The 25,099-nt window shown below is 37.9% G+C and overlaps 3 protein-coding genes across 3 annotated transcripts; 2 read left to right on the top strand and 1 right to left on the bottom strand.

Moving 5' to 3' along the window:
* The first annotated feature begins 9,991 nt into the window (after nucleotides 1-9,991).
* On the top strand, nucleotides 9,992-12,865 carry LOC143915072 (protein crossbronx homolog). Its single transcript, XM_077435498.1, has 6 exons — nucleotides 9,992-10,060; nucleotides 10,156-10,322; nucleotides 10,413-10,477; nucleotides 10,980-11,080; nucleotides 11,166-11,353; nucleotides 11,427-12,865. Exons 1-6 carry the CDS (start codon nucleotides 10,040-10,042, stop codon nucleotides 11,692-11,694), a joined length of 810 nt encoding a protein of 269 aa, XP_077291624.1. The 5' UTR covers nucleotides 9,992-10,039; the 3' UTR covers nucleotides 11,695-12,865.
* LOC143915073 (UPF0598 protein CG30010) lies at nucleotides 12,482-13,600 on the bottom strand. Its single transcript, XM_077435500.1, has 2 exons — nucleotides 13,431-13,600; nucleotides 12,482-13,365 (listed from the first exon to the last, which is right to left on the bottom strand). The coding sequence occupies exons 1-2, from the start codon at nucleotides 13,557-13,559 to the stop codon at nucleotides 12,859-12,861; spliced, it is 636 nt and encodes a 211-aa protein (XP_077291626.1). The 5' UTR covers nucleotides 13,560-13,600; the 3' UTR covers nucleotides 12,482-12,858.
* A 2,531-nt stretch (nucleotides 13,601-16,131) lies between these two features.
* Nucleotides 16,132-24,113, top strand: kat80 (katanin p80). The gene is made up of 14 exons (XM_077436235.1): nucleotides 16,132-16,165; nucleotides 16,981-17,111; nucleotides 17,183-17,516; nucleotides 17,932-18,130; nucleotides 18,201-18,351; nucleotides 18,436-18,607; nucleotides 19,771-19,896; nucleotides 20,096-20,155; nucleotides 20,266-20,395; nucleotides 20,471-20,776; nucleotides 21,312-21,456; nucleotides 21,538-21,773; nucleotides 22,017-22,091; nucleotides 23,288-24,113. Exons 1-14 carry the CDS (start codon nucleotides 16,132-16,134, stop codon nucleotides 23,538-23,540), a joined length of 2,352 nt encoding a protein of 783 aa, XP_077292361.1. The 3' UTR covers nucleotides 23,541-24,113.
* The last annotated feature ends 986 nt before the right edge of the window (nucleotides 24,114-25,099 follow it).

Consider the following 25,099-nt stretch of genomic DNA (forward strand, 5'->3'; position numbering starts at 1 on the left):
TTCAGTTTCCACACTAGCAGCTTTTATATGGTTTAAATTTTATTTTAAAAAAAAATGTTGACGCATGTGAAAAGTTTTCGCGAGAAAACTCGAATAATACGCGTGAAGTGTACATAATATTAATTATGTTTACCGCTAAACTGTGAACAATGACCGGAAAATTCTTTATTTTTATTTTCTTCTTTCGGACACACTCTCGTCGTTCTGAGAAAATTTCCGTAATTTTCGATAATTTCCTTCATTAAAAAGTAATTTTCTTTGAGTATAAAGTTCAGTAACGAAAGACTTGTTAAAAATTAACACCTTGTAAAGTTAATAAAAAATTTACCACACTTTGTAAAATGAAATGACTTTCGAATTGAATTAAATAAACTGTTAGCTTATTGAAATGATTTATTTCGGGTTTTATCCCAACAAACGTCTTAAGGCCAGATGTGGATCGTCTATATGAACTGTGGTACTGCAGCACCCCAACCAAATCGTTTTTTGAATGAAGAAACTGGAAACGAATACATACAGTAGCTTGTATATAGAAATAACATGTAGTTATTATATTAGTCATTATATATTATAACATGTAGTTATTATATTAGTCATTATATATTAGTCAATATATTCCTAAAATCAATTTGACAAATAAAATATTAAAAAAAAAACATTTTTTTCAACAAAAATTCCTTGGAATCCATGTCAAGATATTTCTGGTTCACCTAAGTATGATGATAAATTCTCTGAAATTTAAATACATGACATATGTACATAACATATAGGGCTGCCAGATTTATTGATATCCGAATCGGGACAATTAAATTCAACTGTAACTGGGTTACAGTTGATTTGGGGGGTTACAGATAATTTGCTTATAGGAATAATTTTTTTTATATTATATATTTTATAAAAGATTTTGGTGCTCTGGCCTTTATATAGTATTTCCTTTCATTTTTTTAGTTTATTTAGTCATTATGAATTTAATATTAGATGAAATTAATTACATCTTATTTGCCAAAGAAGATTGAGAAAAACCTTGATTCAGTTTTTTGTTGAAAGTAAAAGAAAATGCCGTGTTTTAGGTTTATGTTTGATTTTAACTTGTTATAATAATTGAAATTAAATTTCTGATAGTGAGAAAAAACATTGTTTGTAAAGATTCATGCATTTTTTTCCAGTTTCGTAACTGTGGGTTGTCGGTTTTCTGAATAATAATAGGTCAATAAGCAGTTATCTGAAACAGGGATATTTGGCTGTCTCAAAAGGTCCTTTCGGGACGCCGGGATCAAATGCGTGAAACCGGGAAAATCCCGGAAAACCGGGACATCTGGCAGCCCTACATCATATATATAATATTGCTACTTTGTGTCTGTGTGTGTATCTCTGTATCTGATCTAACGCTCGCCGTACTATAATTGTCGTTTCTATTCGACATACATATGTACGTCATAGCTAAAACACTGCCAACGAAATGCACGAATATAATCCAATATAATAACGAAAGAAAAAACTTCCATATATACTGTTTGCTACCAATGTTTCCTCTAGGTAAGTATGTGAGTATTTAGCGCCATATATTGAAAATTTATTTAATCAATTAATTTTTGTAGGTAGCTAGTTTTCATCATTTTTTTCATATTAAAACAATTAAATATAAATATTAAATTAAATATATTTAAAAGTTATTTGAAAAAAATTCGACCACGTGCGGATCGAACACAGGACCAACAAATTTCTTTTAATATTTTTTATTTAATAGCTTAATATGCCAACACCCATGTGATGATATTTCATCGGGCACAACTCTAGTACATACATATTTTTGGAAGAATTCTGAAGAAACTCGAAAAAATCTATATACTCGTATGTACATACATATGTACATCGGGGTTTGAGTCTTAACCTATTCATTTATCATTATTATCTATTTACTTGTCATAAGCGACACATTTTGAATGTTTTAAAATTTTGATACATATTTCAGATTCTTCTAGATGCGAGTAGGCGATCTCAAATATTTGCCAAATGCTAATCAGTTCCTCGAACTTTTAGAAGAGACCTTGTTTACACGCGTATTTACAGCTGTTTTTACTATTGTGCTTCTTATCGTTACTCATTTCCTACCACAATACCAAGAGCTGACTAGCCATTATTATTGAATCACACGCAAAACAAAAATTATTAAACTGTTTCAATTTGAGCAAAAAAAATCGGTTGAGTTTTTTTTTTACACATTCAAGTACCAACATAGCTCGTATCCTTTATAGCAGGGTTTCTCAAACTTTTTCTGCAATGGAACACTTCGCAAACCCATAAATTTTAACGGAACACAGATTTTTTTTAGGTTAATTCCTACTAGTAATTTTTTTTTTATTATTATTAAAACACATTATTTAGTAATTATTTTTAAATATAAAACTATAATATAATACAAGCATAAAAATTTGAATAAATATAGCACTCAATGACTTTGATGATTTTGAGTCCTTGAGTTGCATATCTTTTAGATATCAGGCACAATATTGGTAAAGTTGCATTTACCAATAATATCTGGTGTGCCGTCGAGCCTGTTCCTGCACTTTGAAAAGATGCAATTTTATCTCTTGTATTAAAATTGTAATACTTTTTCCTTATAATGATAAGTTGACTTATTTGCTTTTGGTAAAAATATCTGCCAAATATGCAAGTTTTATCAACCTTGAAGGATTTGTTAAAACTTTATTATTATTTTTAAGACACACATTGAAGTTCAAGTCTTAATAGTGCTTTTCCTCTGGATAGCCATCTCACTTCAGTATGTAATAAAAGTGCTTTGGGTCCACTACCCATTTCTTCGCACAAAATTTTAAATAATCTGGATTACATAGTTTATCACTTTCACGGCTCCATCCATAACATTTTTTAAATGTGTGGAAATTTTTTAATCGCCAGTGCTTGCCTATGCAAAATATAATGTCAGGTAAAAACAATATACCCCATCTCTTTCTTGCGCATGGTGTGAGAAAAGTGTACCTGTATAAAAACCTATATACAGTGCCGGCCTTACACCCTATGACGCCCTCGGACAATTTTTTCTTATCGCCCCTAGAAAATTGTGACAATTTATTTTGTGACATTGTAGACCGGAGATAAGTTTCAATTTCAAATAATCAATTTAAGTTTCTCCTTTGGTACTCTAATCTAAAAAAAATTTGGGTCTTTGGCGCCCTAATTTTAAATTTTAAAGCGCCTTCGGTGCATGTAGTGGCACCCCAACATACTCGGCGCCCTCGGGCGCCGCCTGACTCAGCCCCCCCTAAAACCGGCACTGCCTATATACTTGACGTCATAAACATCAGTGGAGATTGATCATTACTCGCCTTTTAATATGAAGTAGACGATATTTAAATGTGTTGCAATGTATAAAACCTTCCCAAATTGTTGCGGAACACCCATTCAGGTTCAGCGGAACACCAGTGTTCCGCGGAACATAGTTTGGGAAACCCTGCTTTATAGTGTTTAATGATTACTACAAATTTGCACCGATTCATTGAATTATATGTACGTCACTTAATTTATATTTAAAATTGCTTATTCAGAACACCTTGGAAGATTTTTAAAATCCCCTTAGTGAAATATGTATGGATATATATTTGAATGTCAAATATATAATAAAAATCACTTATTACAAAAGGTTTTTTGCTATTGAAAAGAATAAATTTAAAATTTAAAAACATTACCGCGAATCGGTACAAAATGTGGTAATGAAATCTATTGTGATTATAATTTACCAGTGTGGAAGTCTGTTTGAAAAGTTTTGGCAAATACATACATATGTGCGACCATTGTATGATTGGCATATCTGTACTTTTAATGAAAATCATCGCTTTTCGGAAATGTTAGCATTAGAAAGATGCGAATTAGTAATTAAATGTATGAGGGTGAAGTCGGCCACATAGCCAAGTTTACGTAGCATTGAGCTCATTAATTGAAGGTTCCTAATCGGTCGGATCTAATTATTACCATACTATGAATAAAAATTAATTTTAAAAATCGATCGTTTAGTTTTAGCATGGAGTTTCTCGTATAATATTACAAGTCAACAGAGCCAAATATCAACAGTATACCGATTAAGATTTCTTTGGAGAACCAAATTTCTTAAGCTTAAACCATAACGGTAGGTACGCTGTTTATTAACTTAATAAACTTTAATTAAAGTTTTAAGTCGTTATTAAAGTATAGGTACACTCAATGAAACTTAATACCATACTTAATAATTACATATATTATTTATTGATAAAAATTTAATTGTAAGTAAGGTATTCATAAAATTAAATCATGAAAATAACTGACAAACATTTAATATGAACAATGGCCTTGCATCTCCTTAGATAGTTTGGGTAAGTAGGGTTTGTATGTTGTTTTTAATTTTAGGCACGATTCCAGTTTATCATGAATAAGACAAGACGACTTCTCAATTTACTTTTACAAGGTTCATACTAAGATTGATCGTATGAATAAGTAAAACCGAAAAGGGAATGAACAGGAAACGCTAGTTTTTTTTACATACCTCCTTTACGTTTCACTTAAGATTACAATTCAGGAAAAAGTTTGCCTCTTATCCGATCGTTTTCATACTTTGCCATATTGCTCATTTTGGTCATCAATATAAGTCAATGAATCCTCCGCCATTACGATAGAGATAAAATATCGTTTAAGAACTTTTTTAATCTCGATGACAGTTGGTAGTCATTAATTTTATACATAGATGGCGGTAGTAAAAAAAATATTGGTGTTTTTATTCAAAATAATAATTCAACTGATCATATAAGTCCTGACTCCTATGTCTTCCTTCTCCAGATATTTCAAAGCTAAGTTCACGTTTGTTTTTCTCCAATATTTCCATATCAGCTCAAATATGTTCAAATTTAGAGCTCCATAGTTTTCATGCAATATCTTGACTAACTACGGCAGGGCCAAAGAGCCGCGTGCGGCCCACGAGCACGATTTGCCGACCACTGCTATAGGGTATAGTTATTGGACACTAAACATAAACATCAAATATACGGTTCGGTGATTACTAGTCAAATGTGAACCTGTTACAGGACAACTGGTCGCTCTAGATCGGTCACACGCTAAAACTGGTCACGATAAAACTGGTCACACGCTAAAACTGGTCACGAGAAAACTGGTCACAAGCTAAAACTGGTCACGAGAAAATTGGTCACACGCTAAAACTGGTCACACGTTAAAACTGGTCACGAGAAAATTGGTCACACGCTAAAACTGGTCCCGAGAAAATTGGTCTCACGCTAAAACTGGTCACGAGAAAACTGGTCACACCCAAAAATTTAAAATTGGTCACACAAACAAAAATATTCTCAAATACTTTTTATTTACGAAATTTTTATTATTATCGGCTAGACTATATGTTCGAGCCAAAGGCCCTCGTGGCCGTGGCCGTGGCCGTGGCCGTGGCCGTTGTTTGTGGTCTTCGCGAGGAGTTCGCGGGCATCTGTCAGCCCATCTGACGTTCGCATCGCTCGCATCCGAGAAGGTTGGCAATCGCTTTTGCGTTCATTTCACTTTGACAGTTCGAATGTCAAATCAAAATTTAATCTTAATTCACCGCGGTAAATGTACCGCGGGGAGGTCTACGAGCAAAAAAACGAATATGTCAAAATATGTCAAAAAACGAATATGGGCAACGAATATACACTGTTGTCGTCGGTAAACGGACTACTAGTCATATGTGAACCAGTCACAAGACAACCGGTCGCTCTAGATCGGTCACACGTGATCACCCGTCACACTAAAACTGGTCACACCCTAAAATCGGTCACGAGAAAACTGATTGACCGATTTTAGGATGTGACCAGTTTTAGTGTGACGGGTGATCACGTGTGACCGATCTAGAGTAACCGGTTGTCCTGTGACTGGTTCACATTTGACTAGTATTCACCGAACCGTTGTCGTCACTAGGGATTACAATACCGATACCGGTGGTATCGGTATTTGACCGAAAACAAGTTTTTGGTACTACCGGTACTATAAACTAAATAAAAGTGTAGGAATCTCGTCGTCGTCATCGTCATCGAAACCTTCGAGAATATTCCGCAACAACAAAATACATCGAGCGGAACAGCATCAAGCATTCCAGAAAATTCTACGCCTCGACGAAAGCAAATTCCTTTCGTACGCATCAACAAACTAAATGCTCGTACAACCACTTCCACCAAGCATTCCAGAAAATTCGACGCCTCGACGAAAGCAAATTCCTTTCGTACGCATCAATAACCACTTCCACCAAGCATTCCAGAAACACTATAAAAGGAGGTACAACCCAAACAACGCCAGTCGACCCACAGCAGCAAGAGTCGACCCACAGCAGCAAGCGTCGACACACAGCAACAGGCCAGTCGACCCACAGCAGCAAGCGTCGACATACAGCTCCTGACCAGCCACCACTACACTACGCGGACTTGGAAGATCAACCAGCCGGACGAGCCAGCAACACACTGCCGTATCCAGAGACCTTCCGAACATAGCTGAATGCCGATCCAGCGACACTCTACCATATCCAGAGACCGCTGAACGACATACTTTTGCCCACAAATACCATACCTTTGTACAACCATAGGCAAACAATAAAACTTTATAAAACTAGCACAACAGTGTTTCGTTAGGCCGGGATACGGTCAACACATTGTACCCCGCCTACATTGGTACTACCCCGACGTGATCTACGCAACCTTCTGATCATCCAACAGCGCTGTCAACACATCGCTACCCCGCCTACATTGGTGACCCCATCTTTGAACCACACAACAGTGTTTCGTTAGGCCGGGATACGGTCAACACATCGTACCCCGCCTACATTGGTGACCCCGACGTGATCTACGCAGCCTTCATAGCAGTCAACAGCGCAGTCAACACGGCAGCCCACAGTGCAGCCTCCACAACAACCAACAGCCGCCACGACAGCAGTCAACAGCGCAGCCTACATAGCAGCCCACAGCGCAGCCCACATAGCAGCCCACAGCGCAGCCTACATAGCAGCCCACATCGCAGCCTACATAGCAGCCCACAGCGCAGCCTACATAGCAGCCCACATCGCAGCCTACATAGCAGCCCACATCGCAGCCTACATAGCAGCCCACAGCGCAGCCTACAAAGCAACAGTAACATGGTGTGAAAGTACATATGGACCAGCTACCAACACAACCCGCTGTTGAGTCAACACACTCCAGCACAACCGGCGAAACAAATCGCCACTGAGCCAACTAGCTCCAACACAACACAGCCGCTGTCGAGACAACTAACTCCAGCACAATCAGCACAACGCCTGCACAACAACATCGTCCAGACCACCAACCTTCACTATCAACGTAGCCTAGACAGAATAAGCAACATGGTAGAAAAGAACAACTCGGACTGGTACGCAAAACGAGACCTGCTGTCGAGACAACCGACTCCAGCACAACCAACGAAGACCAGCACTCAACGCACTTCGCTAACCAACAGTCTCCACACAAATCCCGCTGTCGAGACAACTAACTCCAGCACAACCAACGAAGACCAGCACTCAACGCACTTCGTCAACCAACGTTCTTCACGCAAGACCCGCTGCCGAGACAACCAACTCCAGCACAACCAACGAAGACCAGCACTCAACGCACTTCGTCAACCAACGTTCTTCACGCAAGATCCGCTGTCGAGACAACTAACTCCAGCACAACCAACGAAGACCAGCACTCAACGCACTTCGTCAACCAACGTTCTTCACGCAAGACCCGCTGCCGAGACAACTAACTCCAGCACAACCAACGAAGACCAGCACTCAACGCACTTCGTCAACCAACGTTCTTCACGCAAGATCCGCTGTCGAGACAACTAACTCCAGCACAACCAACGAAGACCAGCACTCAACGCACTTCGTCAACCAACGTTCTTCAAGCAAGATCCGCTGTCGAGACAACTAACTCCAGCACAACCAACGAAGACCAGCACTCAACGCACTTCGTCAACCAACGTTCTTCACGCAAGATCCGCTGTCGAGACAACTAACTCCAGCACAACCAACGAAGACCAGCACTCAACGCACTTCGTCAACCAACGTTCTTCACGCAAGACCCGCTGCCGAGACAACTAACTCCAGCACAACCAGCAAAACAGTCACGCGAATGACTCCACGCAGAACACAGCAGCCTGCACAACAGCACCATCCAAGCCATTACAAACCTTCACTGCCAACGCAGCTCGCCCAAAATAAGCAACCTGGTAGAGAACAAGACTTGGACCGGCATGCAACACAAGACCCGCTGTTGAGACAACTTTCTCCAGCACAACCGGACGAACAACGACGCCATCGAGTCAATAGACTCCAACACATCAAGATTCCCACAAAATCACACACATCGCTAACACTCACCGGAGAGCCATGTAGGAATCTCGTCGTCGTCATCGTCATCGAAACCTTCGAGAATATTCCGCAACAACAAAATACATCGAGCGGAACAGCATCAAGCATTCCAGAAAATTCTACGCCTCGACGAAAGCAAATTCCTTTCGTACGCATCAACAAACTAAATGCTCGTACAACCACTTCCACCAAGCATTCCAGAAAATTCGACGCCTCGACGAAAGCAAATTCCTTTCGTACGCATCAATAACCACTTCCACCAAGCATTCCAGAAACACTATAAAAGGAGGTACAACCCAAACAACGCCAGTCGACCCACAGCAGCAAGAGTCGACCCACAGCAGCAAGCGTCGACACACAGCAACAGGCCAGTCGACCCACAGCAGCAAGCGTCGACATACAGCTCCTGACCAGCCACCACTACACTACGCGGACTTGGAAGATCAACCAGCCGGACGAGCCAGCAACACACTGCCGTATCCAGAGACCTTCCGAACATAGCTGAATGCCGATCCAGCGACACTCTACCATATCCAGAGACCGCTGAACGACATACTTTTGCCCACAAATACCATACCTTTGTACAACCATAGGCAAACAATAAAACTTTATAAAACTAGCACAACAATGTTTCGTTAGGCCGGGATACGGTCAACACATTGTACCCCGCCTACATTGGTACTACCCCGACGTGATCTACGCAACCTTCTGATCATCCAACAGCGCTGTCAACACATCGCTACCCCGCCTACATTGGTGACCCCATCTTTGAACCACACAACAGTGTTTCGTTAGGCCGGGATACGGTCAACACATCGTACCCCGCCTACAAAAGCTTTTGAAAATCCGCAGATTTATCAAAATAATTGATCTGACTTTTACAAACGATTGCAGTGATCATAATTTACACGTTAATTTGAACTCTATATGATTTGATTCATATGTATGTCATTGTATCAATCAAAAACTATATGGTTACTAGTGTTGGGCCCGTTGATTTCAACGGGTGGTTTCGAAAAGGAATTGAAACTTAAATAAAAATAAAGTTAAAGATATTGAATCGACTGGTTTCGGAAAGAAATTGATGCACGAATTAGAATTGATTACGAATTACGTTTTGTGCATCGCCGACGCCCCGACGCCTTTGCCCCCGATGCCTCTGGCACCCCGGGGCCTTCGCCCCCAGCACTTCCGTCGCTCCAGGGCCTTTGGACCCAGCGCCACCGATGCCTCTGGCGCTCCCGATGCCTTCGGCACCCCAGGGCCTTCGGCCCCAGCGCCGCCGACGCCTAATATATATATTTTTTTTAATTAAATGTTTACTATTAAATTAGTCATGTTTAAGCGGTTTATATTATAAACACTGAGCGAAGCCGGGTAATACAGCTAGTGTATAATAAAAACGTCTAGCTTTCTTGTTCTAATAATCTTGAAATTGTAATAAAATAAAATAATTTAAAATCAAATCGTTGCACGTTAAAATTGTTTAAATGTTTTGCATTCTTAAGGCTAAAATAATTGTATAAAACTCATTTATTACACAGACATGAAGTTGGCAGTGATTGAAAAAACAATTTGACAGATAAGTTACAAATGGCCGTTCAGTTGCCTGTTACGACTGCGTTGTGACAGGAGGTCCCATCCTTTGCCATGTTCACTGACGATTCCAAGGTAATAATAATCAACCGAATTATTCCAATCACACCGTTACTATTAATATTTAACTGAGCCATTACATTTCAAATTGACTTGTGTGCGAATCGCAGAGGAGAGACCGGGCCGAGGGGTTTCGCGAGTTCGCAGACGAAGCGAACATGAACAGCCAGGAGACTTCCAACACGGAGCTGTCGATGCCGGCCAAGAGTGGCCTCAACCAGGACACCCTCCGTCTCTACTCCATCATCCAGCAGGAGTACAGCATTATGGCCGAATAGTCAGTATTCATTGGCGCCCACTAATTCGATTAATCTCATTTCGTAATGTGTATATGATGATTCATGTACTGTTTTTCTTTTCGTTACAGTAAAATGCTATTGAGTGAGAATCTACATGGAGTGTACGTCATACCTTCGTTTGAAAGTTCTTTTTGTAAGTTTTGTACTGATGTTTGATTTTACATAGATTAGTTGAAGCGAGTCGGAACCCGTTTAAAGTCAGACGTATCTTTTTCTGAAATGCTATCAAATATATAATGATTTTGTTACTTAATAGTGGTCTTATATATATGTGTAACTGTTTATTATTTGGTCTTAGTAACCAGTGGATATGTGTATATTTAGAGCATGCTATTTTTATACATATATTCATTGTAAGTCCACATAGTATGATCCATTGAAGGTTTCAATTTGAACATAAACTGGAATATATACCAAGCATTACCCAAGCCAAAAATGTTCAATGTTAGGGATTATTCAATCAGCTATTTATATTCTTTAGGCCTATGAATATTTGTACTGATGAAAGCTCTCAGCTTTGTTCAGACTAAAATTAGTACGTCAAAAAATAAAATTTACAGATTATCACCGTTATTTTGTTAACAATCCTTTGTTTATTTACCCAGCCTCATTCTTATATACATGTTTGGTTTCAGTATGGTTTGGAGTGGTTTTTGTAAGAAGCGGTTATTATGAAGGTGGAGTCTTCAGGTTTACGATAGTTTTGCCAGAAAATTTTCCAGATTGCGATTGTCCGGTGAGTGTTAACTGTCTATGTAATATAATATACGAACCCATCGATGTATATATAATACAATAAAAACTGTTCAATGTTGTTTCAGAGTGTGGTATTTCAATCTCAAGTGTTTCACCCTGCGATAGACCCGAGCACTGGCATTCTGCTCCTCGGCGAAGTGTTTCCAAAGTGGACAAAATCCACAAATCACATCTGGCAAATACTCAAATACATACACTGGACATTCCAAAATATAAACCTCAAAACTCCCGCCAACGGTGAAGCTTTGAAACTGTAAATAGCGTTGTTTTGTTACATAAAATACACGATATGTTTCATGTGACTTATTCTGGTGTGCTATTTTCAGATATAAAACGAACAAAGGGCTGTTTACGGAGAAGGCTAAAGAGAGTGTAATGTCTAGTATCGATCATTTGTACGACGAGCCGCCGACTAACGACAAGCATTACATTTGCTTCAGTCCATACGATCCGTCCATTCACGATTCTGTGAAGGCTACGATGCTCAATCCAAGCGCGGCTTCCTCGAGCCCGTCCAGTCAGGGTCTGTCGTGGGTTCAGCCGGGCACGTACAAACCGTTCACGAAGCAGAATGAGGAAGAGGAGGCTAGATGAAATTGACGCGTGTGGAAAATTTCTTATGATACTAATGATATACCAAAACACGAGCTTTTCGTTTGAATAATATTACGAAATTAATACATAATATTTTCTGAATTTTTTAAAACTGTATCGGATCCGTATTTTTTTTGATCTTATGATAAAATAGTGTGTAATAATTCTAAGATTTGTGATAATTACTCGTAACGAAGTTCAAACAGTTGATATGTGGAGTATTTTTTTCTTTCTCGTGATACAGAATCAGGTCGGAAGAACAAATTATCACGGGATTGTTAGGTTTTACTTTTTACGATCAAACAGATAGATTTTATACTACATATATACAATTAAGAAGCCTATCATTGTTCAAAGCAAATTTAAGTGTGTAACTTTTTAAGTTACTTTGTTATTGTATGTATTTGAAAATTACGCTGGAAAAAAAATGCTTTTGATACTAAAATCCAAATCAAATATGTATTAATTTTCACATTCAGTGATTTCTTAGTATGACTATATTTTTTTTTTATTTTAGCTGGCGCATTTAAAATAAAAAGAAAAATTTATTATCCAGCGTTTTTTGGTCTTGCTTCATCTTCATGACAAAATAATTTAGTAATAATTAAAGTAATTATATTATTAAAGCGACATAATAACGTTTAATTATATCATCGATGTTGAGATTTGTTAAAATATAATTTTTCATACATATATGTATTGTGTTGCCAAATTTACTGATACGTTTGATTTTTTTATGCTGAAAGAGTATACATAAATGTTATCAGTAATGACAAAAATTCGTAGTAGAATTATAAATAACGATGACACGTTTATTTTATTACTGTTAAAAATAATTTTTATCACTATTTAAGACGTTTTAGGAGACTGATCGTTATCAGCGTATACATATGTATGTCAAAATGGACCAAAATAATTTTCGAAGGTCTTTGTTATACAATTGATTACTAAAAATTGTAAAAATCTAATAAATAAAAGGCAATAATAAAATTACTACGTTCTCCTTAATTAAACTATGTAATAACAGTACAAGCAGTGCATTATATACACATGTATGTATATTATGTATTTCATTTGATTTTATTTATATTACAAAATGTACAATATTGAATTTATTATTATAACAATGAAAATATACTGTGATTAACAAATATATTTTATAGACTAGTCAATCGCTTTTTTATTTGAAAATGATCTGTACCAGTTGTGGTCCAATTCGTGAGACGTTCCATTCCATGTAATGTGCGTAGGAGGTTCGCCTTCTCCATTTTTAAATTCGAAGTGTTTGGAGAGTTCTATTGCTAATTTCGATCTAACTAGACCCACCGAACCGACCTTCTCAGCTGCGGGATGGTACACTCTGCCCGTCTCTGGTAACATGAATAGTTTTTGGGGTACAAATTCGGCGATTAGCAAATCGTCTGCATGAGCGTACGATAGTAAATTTACTGATTTGTCCCCGACTTGTCTACTTAGCACGTGAGTATACACTATTGGATAGTCGTCGCAACGTACGAAATTTCTCTCCCTACCGCAGAGGGAAATATATGGAAAATCTGGCATGTAACGGTCTGTATTGTTGATTTTTAAATTTTTGAAAAAGAACTGCAGGAATTTTTTCTCCTTGAAACACGAGGTGAAGTTTTTCATCCTGGAGTCGTCCAGAAATAGCTGGAAATAAAATTATTATTATTGTTTGAAAAATCAACACTGTAATATTCGAATTATTTAAGTACCATTCCCTGATGATCAATATAGTAAAAGTATTCCCTGATTTTGGGTTCGGGCTCCTGTCCTTGTACGTACGAAACATATTTAACGTTGATTATCTTATTCAAAATGTTTCTACAATTGAGTTTGTACATTGTTGTAAGTCCGTCAAACTCAGCTGATAGTTGACAGATTTGGTCGTAAAATTGATAAACTTGTAAGCAGTACCAAATTACACAAACAATTTGTGACATATTATTGTTATTGAGACTTTTTATACTCTGAACAGTTAGTTAGTGCTTCTTTTTTATTATAAGCTAACTGATAACAATATATTTATTTATCACTAACTAGTTTTAGTGTTATATTTGTAATATCTTCAATTGACTAATATTTAAAACTTTATAATCATTAGATATTTAGAATAAAATTGTACATTAATGCCTATCGATTTTATATTAACATATTGGGTAAACGAATTATTGCGATCGCGCGCACGACAATCGTTGCCACAAAAATCACGAATACGGAATATCTGGCACTTGAGTTCTCGTTACTACTGTTGCGTGGACCTAAAGAGGGGTTTCCAGGATCGGAGAGAAAGACGCAGTAGTGTTTTAAAAGTGGTTTATTCGTCCGCACCCGTCGGCTTTCCAGCTCGGAATGCTTTCCAGTAGTAGTAGTAGTAGTAGTAGTGGGTAATATTTTAGAGATAGTTTCTTGGAGTAAACTCCATGCCTATCGATCTAACGAATTTTCAAGGATCCGGTTCACGTTGATGGCTAGAACACTAAGCTTAGGTTAGTGCATTAACTATGGGGGATTTCCAGTTCAAGAACGCCTAATATTTATACTCATTGGGCGCAATATACATACATACATACATAAGCGTGAATCTATTGGTCGATGAGTCACGCGATCCTATTGGCTGTAACATACGGCTCCTCTATACGTCGAGGCCATTTTGGCGCGAACGAGATATCAGGCGATTAGCGCTAGTAAACCATCGGTCCACGAGCACCACTCACCTAATCTCTACGTTACAGTAGAATATTTCGTATTGGTAGTTAGTGTGTTTTTCGATTGATGGAGTTTTTGGGTGCCAGATTTTCCGTGATCGAGATTTTAGTGACGTGCGCAAGATCGCTTTTTGCAAAATAATCACCGAACCAATATATTTCGATGTAGTGAATATAATCCAAATTAAGGCCACAAAAGGTTTTCAGTATTATTGAGTCATGAATGTACCGATGCGGTGCAAACGATCGAAAAGCGCCAGACAGACTGAACCACAGATTAACGACACGTGTACCTTATGCGTGCGCACTGCTCGCACTTACACTAAGCGAAATACCCTGTATACGTACTGTGCTTCTGATACTTTTATAGGACAGGAGGTTGTGACCGTAACCCGGCCTATGGAAACTCATTGTAGATAACAGAGGGAATTTATATTTTTCAGTATACAAGTTTATTGTCAGTACATAAAATTCACGGGGAAGTGGGCTAGTTGCCTGCTTCAGGGGAATGCCTGACTGGACTGCTGTCTGTGGCTGCTGTACTGGTTTATATATGGGCACGGTGATGTCATCTTGCTCTCTGGGATTCCTCCGGGTTCAAGGGTATCCTTTGTGTGGGTGTGCCACAAGGTTGCTTGATGGGTATTCATCTAGAGCGAGTCGAATCGCCTTTATCGGTGGTCTGGATATGGGTGAGGTGATGTCATCTCGTTCTTGAAGATTCTTCCAGGCTCAAGGGTATCCTTTGTGTGGCTGTGCTTCAAGGTTGCTTGATGATTGTTTATCTGGAGCGAGTCGAATCGCCTTTATCGGTGGTCTGGATATGGATGAGGTGATGTCATCTCGTTCTTGAAGATTCTTCCAGACTCAAGGGTATCCTTTGTGTGGCTGTGCTTCAAGGTTGCTTGATGATTGTTTATCTGGAGCGAGTTGAGTCGACTTTATGGGTAAGCTGAACGAAGTATTTCGGTTGTTCCCATGAACTCAAGGTTTGTTTATCTGGAGTGAACCGAATCGCCTTTATGGGTAAGTTGGACGAAGTATTTCGGTTGTTCCTTTGAACTCAAGGTTTGCTTATCTGGAGCGAATAGATGATTGCTTTGGCTTTGCTAAAAGCTCGTACAAGCTGTATTGTATTCCTACACTTTAGTTCCGAATTTTTCCTTATTAAATTATTAAAAACTCGCCAGAAAGATCCAACTCAATTTTAATAATTACCATTTTAATAATTGGATCTGTGCACATCGAAAGGTTACTCGTCATCTGATGTGCAATTTTTCATTCGTGAAGTCGAGAATTGCGTTTAAAGCAACCATCCAGTTAATCTGTGGTTCAATCTGTCTGGTGCTTTTCAATCGCTTGCACCAAACCTTAATGTACATATGTATTGTTATTCCATCTTTTAAACTTTAAAGTTCGAGTGACTTTCAACTCTAGAATGGTAGCAATATTTAACAAAAAAATCTACTAGACAACAATTGTAGCGATGCAAAAAGGCAAAATAAAACGAAAAAGAAAAAGAAAACATTTACAATCGATAATGAGCTGGCTGGCTGTGCATGCTGTCGAATAGCCTCGAAAAGTCAGTTTAAAATAAATAGCAAAGTGACAGGCAGAGAGTGGCGGCGCCCCCGCCTACGCCCCCGTCCGCCCCCAGAGCCCCATTTCGCCCCTCGCCCTCACCACCCACCCTCTACCCCAATGCAACATGGCTTCCTCCACCGAAAGAACATGCAAACTACGTCAGTATAAACCACTCCCCGATCTTTTAAACCCCTCACTTGCTTTCTAAATTAACCCCAATTTTCAAATCGCACACCCGAACATACACGTCAACCTCAACCGTTGTAATTTAAATTCCTCATTTGACTCCTGTACGAATATGTAACGTGTTCGTTTTGACATTTCGACACATAACCTATACCGACCAAATGTTTTGTAATTTTGAATTCGTCGATTCCAATCGAGACTCCTTTTTGATATTATATTATTATTTCACTTAGATCGTTGTAAATTCACAGCTGGATGTTTTTCAATTGAATAAAAAATGATACATTATCAATAGTGCAAGCCTTTGTTTAGTTGCTAATTTCAATATTATATTAGTCTTGTTATGTGCCTTTCGCCATTGCACAATAATATGCTTATATACACAATAATGTGCTTCTCTAGTATTATAACAAAAACTCATCCTCACATCCTATCATGTTGGAAACTCTGATTTATATTGATAATTTATTTATTTTCAACATTAAAATTTTATCTACGATAATGGATTAAATGCGGGCTTTCAAGATTAATTTGAAAAACATACAAAAATTGCTCATTTAATAGTATAGGACACGTACAATATTGCAAAAATACAAGTAGGCAGGCTTTGGCTTCTTTTGAACAAAATTGTGAATTAATTATTTGAGATGCTTTTTGTATAATATAACTTTCAAACCACCTAAAACAAAATCAAACATATAATGACCGATGATAGGTAGCTCCATAGTGTTTTCTTTTATATAATTGAGCAAATTTAAAATCTAAATACACCATTTATACCTTCCAGAGGAGTTTGTCGCCCATTCGGCGAACGTGAATTGCCTAGCGATGGGACACAAATCGAACCAAGTCCTGGTGACTGGCGGAGATGACAAAAAAGTCAACCTGTGGGCAATCGGCAGAAAGGGATGTCTACTCGTAAGCTTGAATCGAATCTGAATACGTTTAAAAACTTATGTACACATTATATACACGCTTTATTATTTCAGAGTCTCAGCGGTCACACGAGTCCCGTGGAGTGCGTGTCCTTCGATCACTCCGAGGATATGGTCTGCGCTGGTTGTCAGATGGGAACGTTAAAAATATGGGACTTGGAGGCTGCCAAGTTAATCAGGACCATGAAAGGACACAAGGATGCCATAAAATGCATGGATTTTCATCCTTACGGGGGATATTTGACGACTGGTTCATGTGATACATTCATTCGGCTGTGGGACACTCGGCAGAGAGGTTGCATTTGCACTTACAGCAGTCACAGAATGGCCGTGAATAGTTTACAATTCAGTCCTGATGGACAGTGGATTGCGTCTGGTGGAGAAGAAGGTATACAATAGTTTAAAATAGATCTCTGGAGAAGATATGATTGTTAAATTTGAAAATGTTGTACAATAATGGTAAGAATACATTAAAAAATGCGGCACGGGATGTGTAGGTGGACTCCAGCTGTGATAGGCGTATCTTCTTGTCATTGTTAATTCGTACGATCTTATTAATTGGACAAATTTCTCATACATTTATTCAAATATGGAAATCACTGCTAAACCTATGTCATTAAATTAGCTTGATAGCTAAAATATATATAAATAAAATAAATAAAGAAGATAAAATTTCACCAAAAACAGGACGTGACAGTACAGAATTGATCTACCAGTGTTTTTTTAATCTAAAAATAATACGTCTTTACCTTAAGTTGTAGCGAGGAAGACCATCACTATTAAAACATGTTTATATTACATAGGTGCTGTCAAAGTTTGGGATGTAAGAATAGGACGAGTTTTGAAAGAACTCACCGACCATACCAGCTCTGTGACGTGCGTTAAATTTCATCCTCACGAATTTTTGCTTGCAAGTTGCGCGGCCGACAAAGTATTAAACTTCTGGGACATGGAGAAGTTCCAACTGGTTTCCTCCGTAGATAGACAAGCCTATCCGATCAGGTAAAATAATACAAAACACTCGCATCCATCGGCTATAGACCGGTTACTGACGATTTATAATTGATTGCAGGCAATTGTGGTTCTCCGACGACGGAGCTTGCCTGCTAGGTGGCGGCGTAGAAGGGCTACAAGTCTTCGGCTGGGAGCCGTCTAGAGAATTTGACTTTGTTCCCGCCTCGTGGGGACATGTTTACGATATGACAGTCGCACATAATAAACTTGTTAGTTCGTCATATATGTACATACAATATTTTGATTATTTTCTTTAGTGATTTTAATGGACAAGTTTTCGTCGTTCTGTTTAGATTGCTGGTTGGTTTCATTCGACTAACGTTGTATTGAATGTGGTCAATTTGAATACAGTCTGTCCATTCAACGGTGCACCCCCGCCGAATCCCGTCATAGAGTCAACATCGCCGTTTCAGAAGAATACGTCTGTTAGGAAGAGTTTCTCGAAGGAAAGACCCACCAAACAAGGTATTGTATTGAGCTTATTATCTAGCTAACATAGATAGGGTTACGTTATTCGATATGGTTAAGTCTTTTCAATGTGGCTATTAGCTTACTTAGAGCGTATGATATTGGTTGTGAAACCATCAAATGCTTATATTAATTATAATGAACTATGGACGTACACATTCGCTCTATTGTCACGGATATTCCATTGGATCCGTCTCGTTGAAGCGTGTGGAATCTATGGACGATTTGGGTATCACTTTTAATCCTCAACTCACCTTTCACAACCACATCAAGACAGTCACTGGTGCTTCCTTTCGTCGATTTGGATTTGTTTTGAGATATGCTAGAACCCTTTGTCTTCTCGCTTGCCTTTCAACTCGCTTGTAAGAAGCAAGCCAGAGTATAATGCGATTGTGTGGAATCCGCATGAAGCAAATTACTGTCTAACAATTGAGAAAGTGCAAAAAGCATTTCTTCGTTTCCTATATAGGAAAGAGTATGGGTATTAGCCATATCTCTACCCTACTACTTTCCTTTTGGGCATGCTTGGGTATAATTCTCTTGAACTTCGGAGAAACTTTTCATTAATTCGTTTTGTTCTCTAGCTTCTATGTGGTTATTCGTCATTCCCGTCGATGCTGGAACAGTTGGGACTTCATGTCCCTAATAATTATGTGCGTGGTACACATCATCATTTGATGGTTGTACCTCTTGACCGCACAGTTCTTTATCGAATGGCTCCCATTCCAAGAGCTATCCGACTTCTCAATGAAATCATTGCTGCTTAGCCTGAATGTGATATTTTCCACCTTAGTGAGCGTAGATTATCGGAGATTGTTTTAACCTATCTCTCTGGTAGCCTGCGCTCATCCTTATTTTCATAATTGAATTTTGATCTTCTCTCTTCCATTCGGTTCTCGCGGGGATATTTCGTATTTGTAGCTGGTTCTTATTTATTGGTACTGGCTGTAGGTGCAAGACATTCCCTATTTTGTATTTTATTACTTATTTTATCTGCAACTATTATTATTCTATAGTTTTTTTTATGATTTCTGTATAAATGTATTTTTGTTTGTGTATACGTATATCTTTTTATTTTTCTCTCTGTATTTTGTTTCCTGTAATGCCCCAATGGTCCAAGCTTAAATAAATTAATTAATTTATCAAGTATACAATTTCAGTGGTCCATAGGAAGTCATTGCTGGACGAGAAAACCGTCGAGGAATCAGGCACGGAAGAAGAAGAAGTGCCGGCGATCATACCCAACTTCACCGACTACACGGAAATCTTCCGTCCGAGCAGGGCTTGTACGTATACATTTTTATATATTGTATATACGTATACGTGTAAATCGAATGTATCAATCGTGTGTTCACGTTCAATGCTTTCGTGTTATGCGATCTTGTCTCTTGTATTTATGTTTGTATATATATTCATTGTGTAAATAAGCTTGCGCATGTACATGTCTAATGTTTATATATTGAACGACAACGTTGATACTTGCAGTAAATCGCACACCTCCTCCTAGCACGAGTTCGATTACACCTCCAGAAAGTCTTGGGTCAGGTCAGCACCAACTTGTTAATATACATTAACCCTACAGCGAATTTTAGATAGTCGAAACTTTCAACCGATCCCATATGAACCTGCTCATCCCGTAATGTTGTCATCGACAGGTGTGAACCAGCCGCTGTCCCTCATCACAGCAGACATGCGAGGCTTGTCCGTGGCCGATCCTCCATCGCCGACTTACCACTCGGCTCCGACTTCGCTGAACAGCGACGCGCCAACTCAACTCTCCCATCGGTACTTTCAACGTCATCAGTATTACACACCATTGAATGTTTTTTTTGTTTGTTTTACGTGTGATTTTCATTGTAGGTCTTACGAGAGTGTCAATACAACGATAGGGGATTCCGATAGCGATGTGCAAATGCAGGTTCACGAGGTGAAGCAGCCGAGTAATTTTAGCCGGTCTTTGAGGCGTCAGCATTCCGACGGTGAGAAGATCAGCCAGAAGAGTATGAGCAATTTGAATCCGAACTCGGGACCGTTGCGGCCGAGCAATAGTGAGATGTCGTTGGGAAGGATGCAGCCTCCGCCGAGGTCACTCTCATTCAGCAGGCCAATCCGCAGTGCCGATATGCCGTCAGCTCATCGCGACTATCCCATATCGAATAATAAAAGGTTGGCAATGTTCTATGGATTCTACTTCTTAGTCCTTGTATACTTGCATCGTTCAGAAGCATTTTGTAAATTCTTCTCATTGAAACGATTGAAGGCTAACCAGCAGAATAGACTAGTGGTTAACATATAATGCTTTGCATAGAGTGGTCACGGGTTCAAATCCCACTGGTTTCTGCTGGCCAGACCTTGGATTTGTGACTCCAGGTCGATCGTTTCTTATCAGAGTTTGCTAATTTATCTGATTTTCATTGAAACGATTCCAATTGGCAACCTTACCCATTTTCAGTTTTTTCAGAGTTTTCAGCAATCTTGAATTTTGCTGAATTTTATGAGATGCTGCAAATTTACAAATTTGCCCATAGATGTCTCTGTGGATATTAACTAATATGTATTTATGTACTTTGTATAATAATACTAATAATATTTGTATGAAATGTACAATGTTTCTGGCCAGGAAGGCGCATTGGGGTTACCTGCTAGGCCTTCCTGGTATAAATTAAATATAAAATAAAATAATAATTTCGTTTCGTTTCAGTTCAAAGAATCCATCTGTTTCAATATACGTCACGAAACCACCTACGATGCCTCACATGACACCGAGAGATCGTTCACCGTCGCCAGATTTCATTCCGCACGCCACTGACCGATCTGTCGGAATCGATCTAGAAGAATTCTTACCGGTTTGTTATCGTTTTTTGATCACAATAAGCTCAAATATATTTTTATCCTCGTTTTTATTATTTAAACCATCTGTTTTTCAGAAGTCGAAGTCTGGATACGCTCCGGCTCGCGGTGAACTGTCAGAGCAGGAGGCTTTGAGTGTCATAATGCGAGGTCACGAATCCATGATGGCCGTTTTGGCAACTAGACAAAGATCCTTGCAAGTGTTTCACTCGATGTGGATGAGTAAGAATTTGAAAGTCGCTTTGGAGTCGACGGTAGCTGGCGGTGATTTATCAGTAATTTTAGACATTATAAACGTCATCGTTCTTCGACCGTTAGTATTCACTTTGATATATAACCATGTAATATTTTTAACTAATGGCACATTTACACTGACAATACATACTGAAAGTTCAAACCAAATTTCAAATGTCTTATAAATTTCTACATACATACATAGTGTGCCAGATATTAGATATAAAACCACTTCTAAGTAATGTTGTTAATGAAACTGTAGCCATTTACCATATGTATGTATGTATATTGTAAATTATATCATTTTCTTTTTGTACTTTAGATCAATATGGAACTTGGATATATGCGCAATACTTTTACCCCAAATTCACAATTTACTCAAGAGCAAATATGAATCGTAAGTGCAGTCATATCAATTTTAATTTTAAGCCAACCCTTCTCACGTGCATACACGAGGCAAGTTTATGAATTCTACTTGCCCAATTCGTGAAATTTAGCAGAACGTATACATGCAGGATCAGGATTCGAGGGATTCTTAATGATGCACGCAGATTAGACCAAACAGCGTTTATTATACGTCTATACTTTCAGGCCTGCTGTTGAAATCCTAAGATGTCTTAAGTTTTTCCTCAAATGGTTTTTAGCGGGTTGAAAGTGTAGCAGGACCAACGTCAACTCCTATCTCCAATCAGATCTGATTCCTTTTCATTCGTGTGGAAAGGATTCCGGAAGCGTCAAACGCAACCTTCTCTGCAGACATCCACTGAATAAGTCACAAATCTCGTTGGTAGAACAGTCCGTACATGTGGTGATTGTGCATTGTTCGCCAATCTAATTACGGCATTGACCATATGTATCAAAGTAGGATTTAGCATCTGCCAAAGGGCAAGTGCCTCATATTCGGTTACACGGTCTAACACTCTGCCCATACACACTAGGCACGTTCGCTAACTTCTAATTCTGCACGTTCAAAAACCTTTCCTACATACGTACATATTAACAAGCAACATAGCTCAGTAGCTAGCGTGTAATGCTTTCAACTGAGGGGTCATGGGTTAATTCCCTAACCTGGTGCTGCTGGCCAGAACTTGAGAATACATGTGAATCCAGGTCGATCGTTTTTTACAAGCCTTTTATTGGCTTCACTTTTGGTCTGACACTATTTCCTACATTCTTCCGATCGGTTTGAAACTTTGCCATTTAACGCGGTTTGGTCACCAATAGAATGGTAAAAAATACTATAAATAAACACGTTTAAGAATGCAAACATTTTGGAGACGATGACATTTAGACACTATATCTTATAATTATCAGAGTTTTCCAATTTATCTGATTTCATTGTTGAAACGGTTCAACCAAATTAACAACTTATACTGTTTCTCTGTTTTGTTGATTGTTATAAATATGCTACCCACCTACATACTCTGTAAATGTATGCATTTCTCGCAAAAATTTGCTGTATATCGAATTTGTCCATAGATGTCTCTATGATATTGTATAAATTTAATTGTATTTGTAAGGTAAAAACAAATAAAGGATTTACCTGTAATAATATAAAGTATTTATTTAAGATTTATGATGATTTTTTTGCAGTTACATGACCACGGGATGCACTGCTCTCCGTCTGATCCTCCGCAACTTCGCATCGGTTATTGCGAGTAACGTACGAGGTGGAGGCGGAGCCGGTGTTGATATTCCTCGTGAAGAAAGAATCGCAAGGTGTCGTCGCTGTCGAGACCTACTGTACGATGTCCGCGGAACCTTACAGACACGTCGGCCGCAGCATCCAAAGCTCACATCATCGTTCGCCGACCTTCAAAATCTAATAGATCAGAGCTTTCAATAATATAATATAACAAATTATATATATTTAAATTAACATTAAATAATATATCGGCAGTGGAAATCCTAACAAGTGATCAATGTATTTATTAATATATTGTGTATTATTTATATGTGCGATCGCTAATTACATAGTCGATTGTAACTAACAGGTGTTTATCATATCGTAAATTGTGTTCGAAAGACTGAAATGAAATGGGGGAACAGTCTTCATCGATATATATATATATATATATATCAATCATTATCGTTGTTTTGTTAATACTCTTGATACTAAATGAATTATAAATTATTATTATGTTATAGTTAGTCAATTATTATTTTTTTAAGATTTTTGTTTGTTTTCATATATATGTGTGCAATCAAATGTAGAAAATGCCGGTCGTTTAAGACGCATCTGTTTGTATGATGTTAGATGTGTGTAATTTGCTCTCGTGGCCGGTCTGACATCGAAAGTGTGTTACTTTATAGCTTTTTATTTTGTGTAATGTATTTGAAATGCATTTATCGTAGTTTGTTTGCTGAACGCGAATTTATGAATTAAACATTTTATCTACTGTGTAGGTGAAGTGCGAGTTTAAACTGCTTTAAAAATTATTTAATCGTACAGGAGTAAACAACGTACTGAATTTTATCATCGTTTAAGGTTATGTACTATAAATATATGAAAAGACTTAATTATTATAAATCAAAATAATGTTTTTTTTTTTTTTAGACTGATTTTAATATCAAACCATTCCAAATGTGAAAGACGTTTTGAATTTAACACTCCTGTTTTTACTTCATTTTTTACTTTTACTTACAAAGAAACCAATAAAAATTGTAACAACTATTAAATAATTGTATTTTTTTTTATACAAATTACATTTAGGATTAAGTGACACGATAAAACACAGTGGTGGCAAGAGGTCAATGGCCACCACCCTAGAGGACTACATAATAATAAAAATTCGCATTCGGCGTTTAAAAACGCAATTCAAACTAATAAGCTTACATGACAATAAATTAATAATATAGCTGAATATACGTATTATTATTGGAAAAAAAATGTGTATTAAAAATTAGGAATGGCCCCCACTGACCCTATAAATTACAAATCCGCGCATAAAATTAAATTAATTTTAATAAAACCGAAGTTTTTTTAGGACATATGAAGAATACGAGAAAATAGTCTATTTGAAATCATTTATTAGTGAAGTAAAAATCTATATATGAAAGATAATGAGAGCCTATAATGAAAATTTTATACGATATAGTATAGGCGTTTAAACAATTAAAATCTGACAAAACGAGTGGGGGGCGGAAAGTCAAACAAACAAGGCTACTTACTGTCACCGTCTCCACAATTTTCGAATTTTTAAACATGTTTCATTATTGACTTAGCGGAAACAATTGAAATCTCAATCGGGGGCCAAACTTCGCAAAATGGCAAAGTTCCAAAGTGATTGGAAGAGCTTAGGAAGTTTTTCCATACCATTGGACAAAGTGAAACTAATAACTAAAGAGCGGACCCAGAGCGCGCTGTCCATTGTTCACATGTTGTAAATGCATTGTTAAAGGTTT

The sequence above is a fragment of the Arctopsyche grandis genome, chromosome 8 (assembly GCF_051622035.1).
Source record: "Arctopsyche grandis isolate Sample6627 chromosome 8, ASM5162203v2, whole genome shotgun sequence".
NCBI lineage: Eukaryota > Metazoa > Arthropoda > Insecta > Trichoptera > Hydropsychidae > Arctopsyche > Arctopsyche grandis.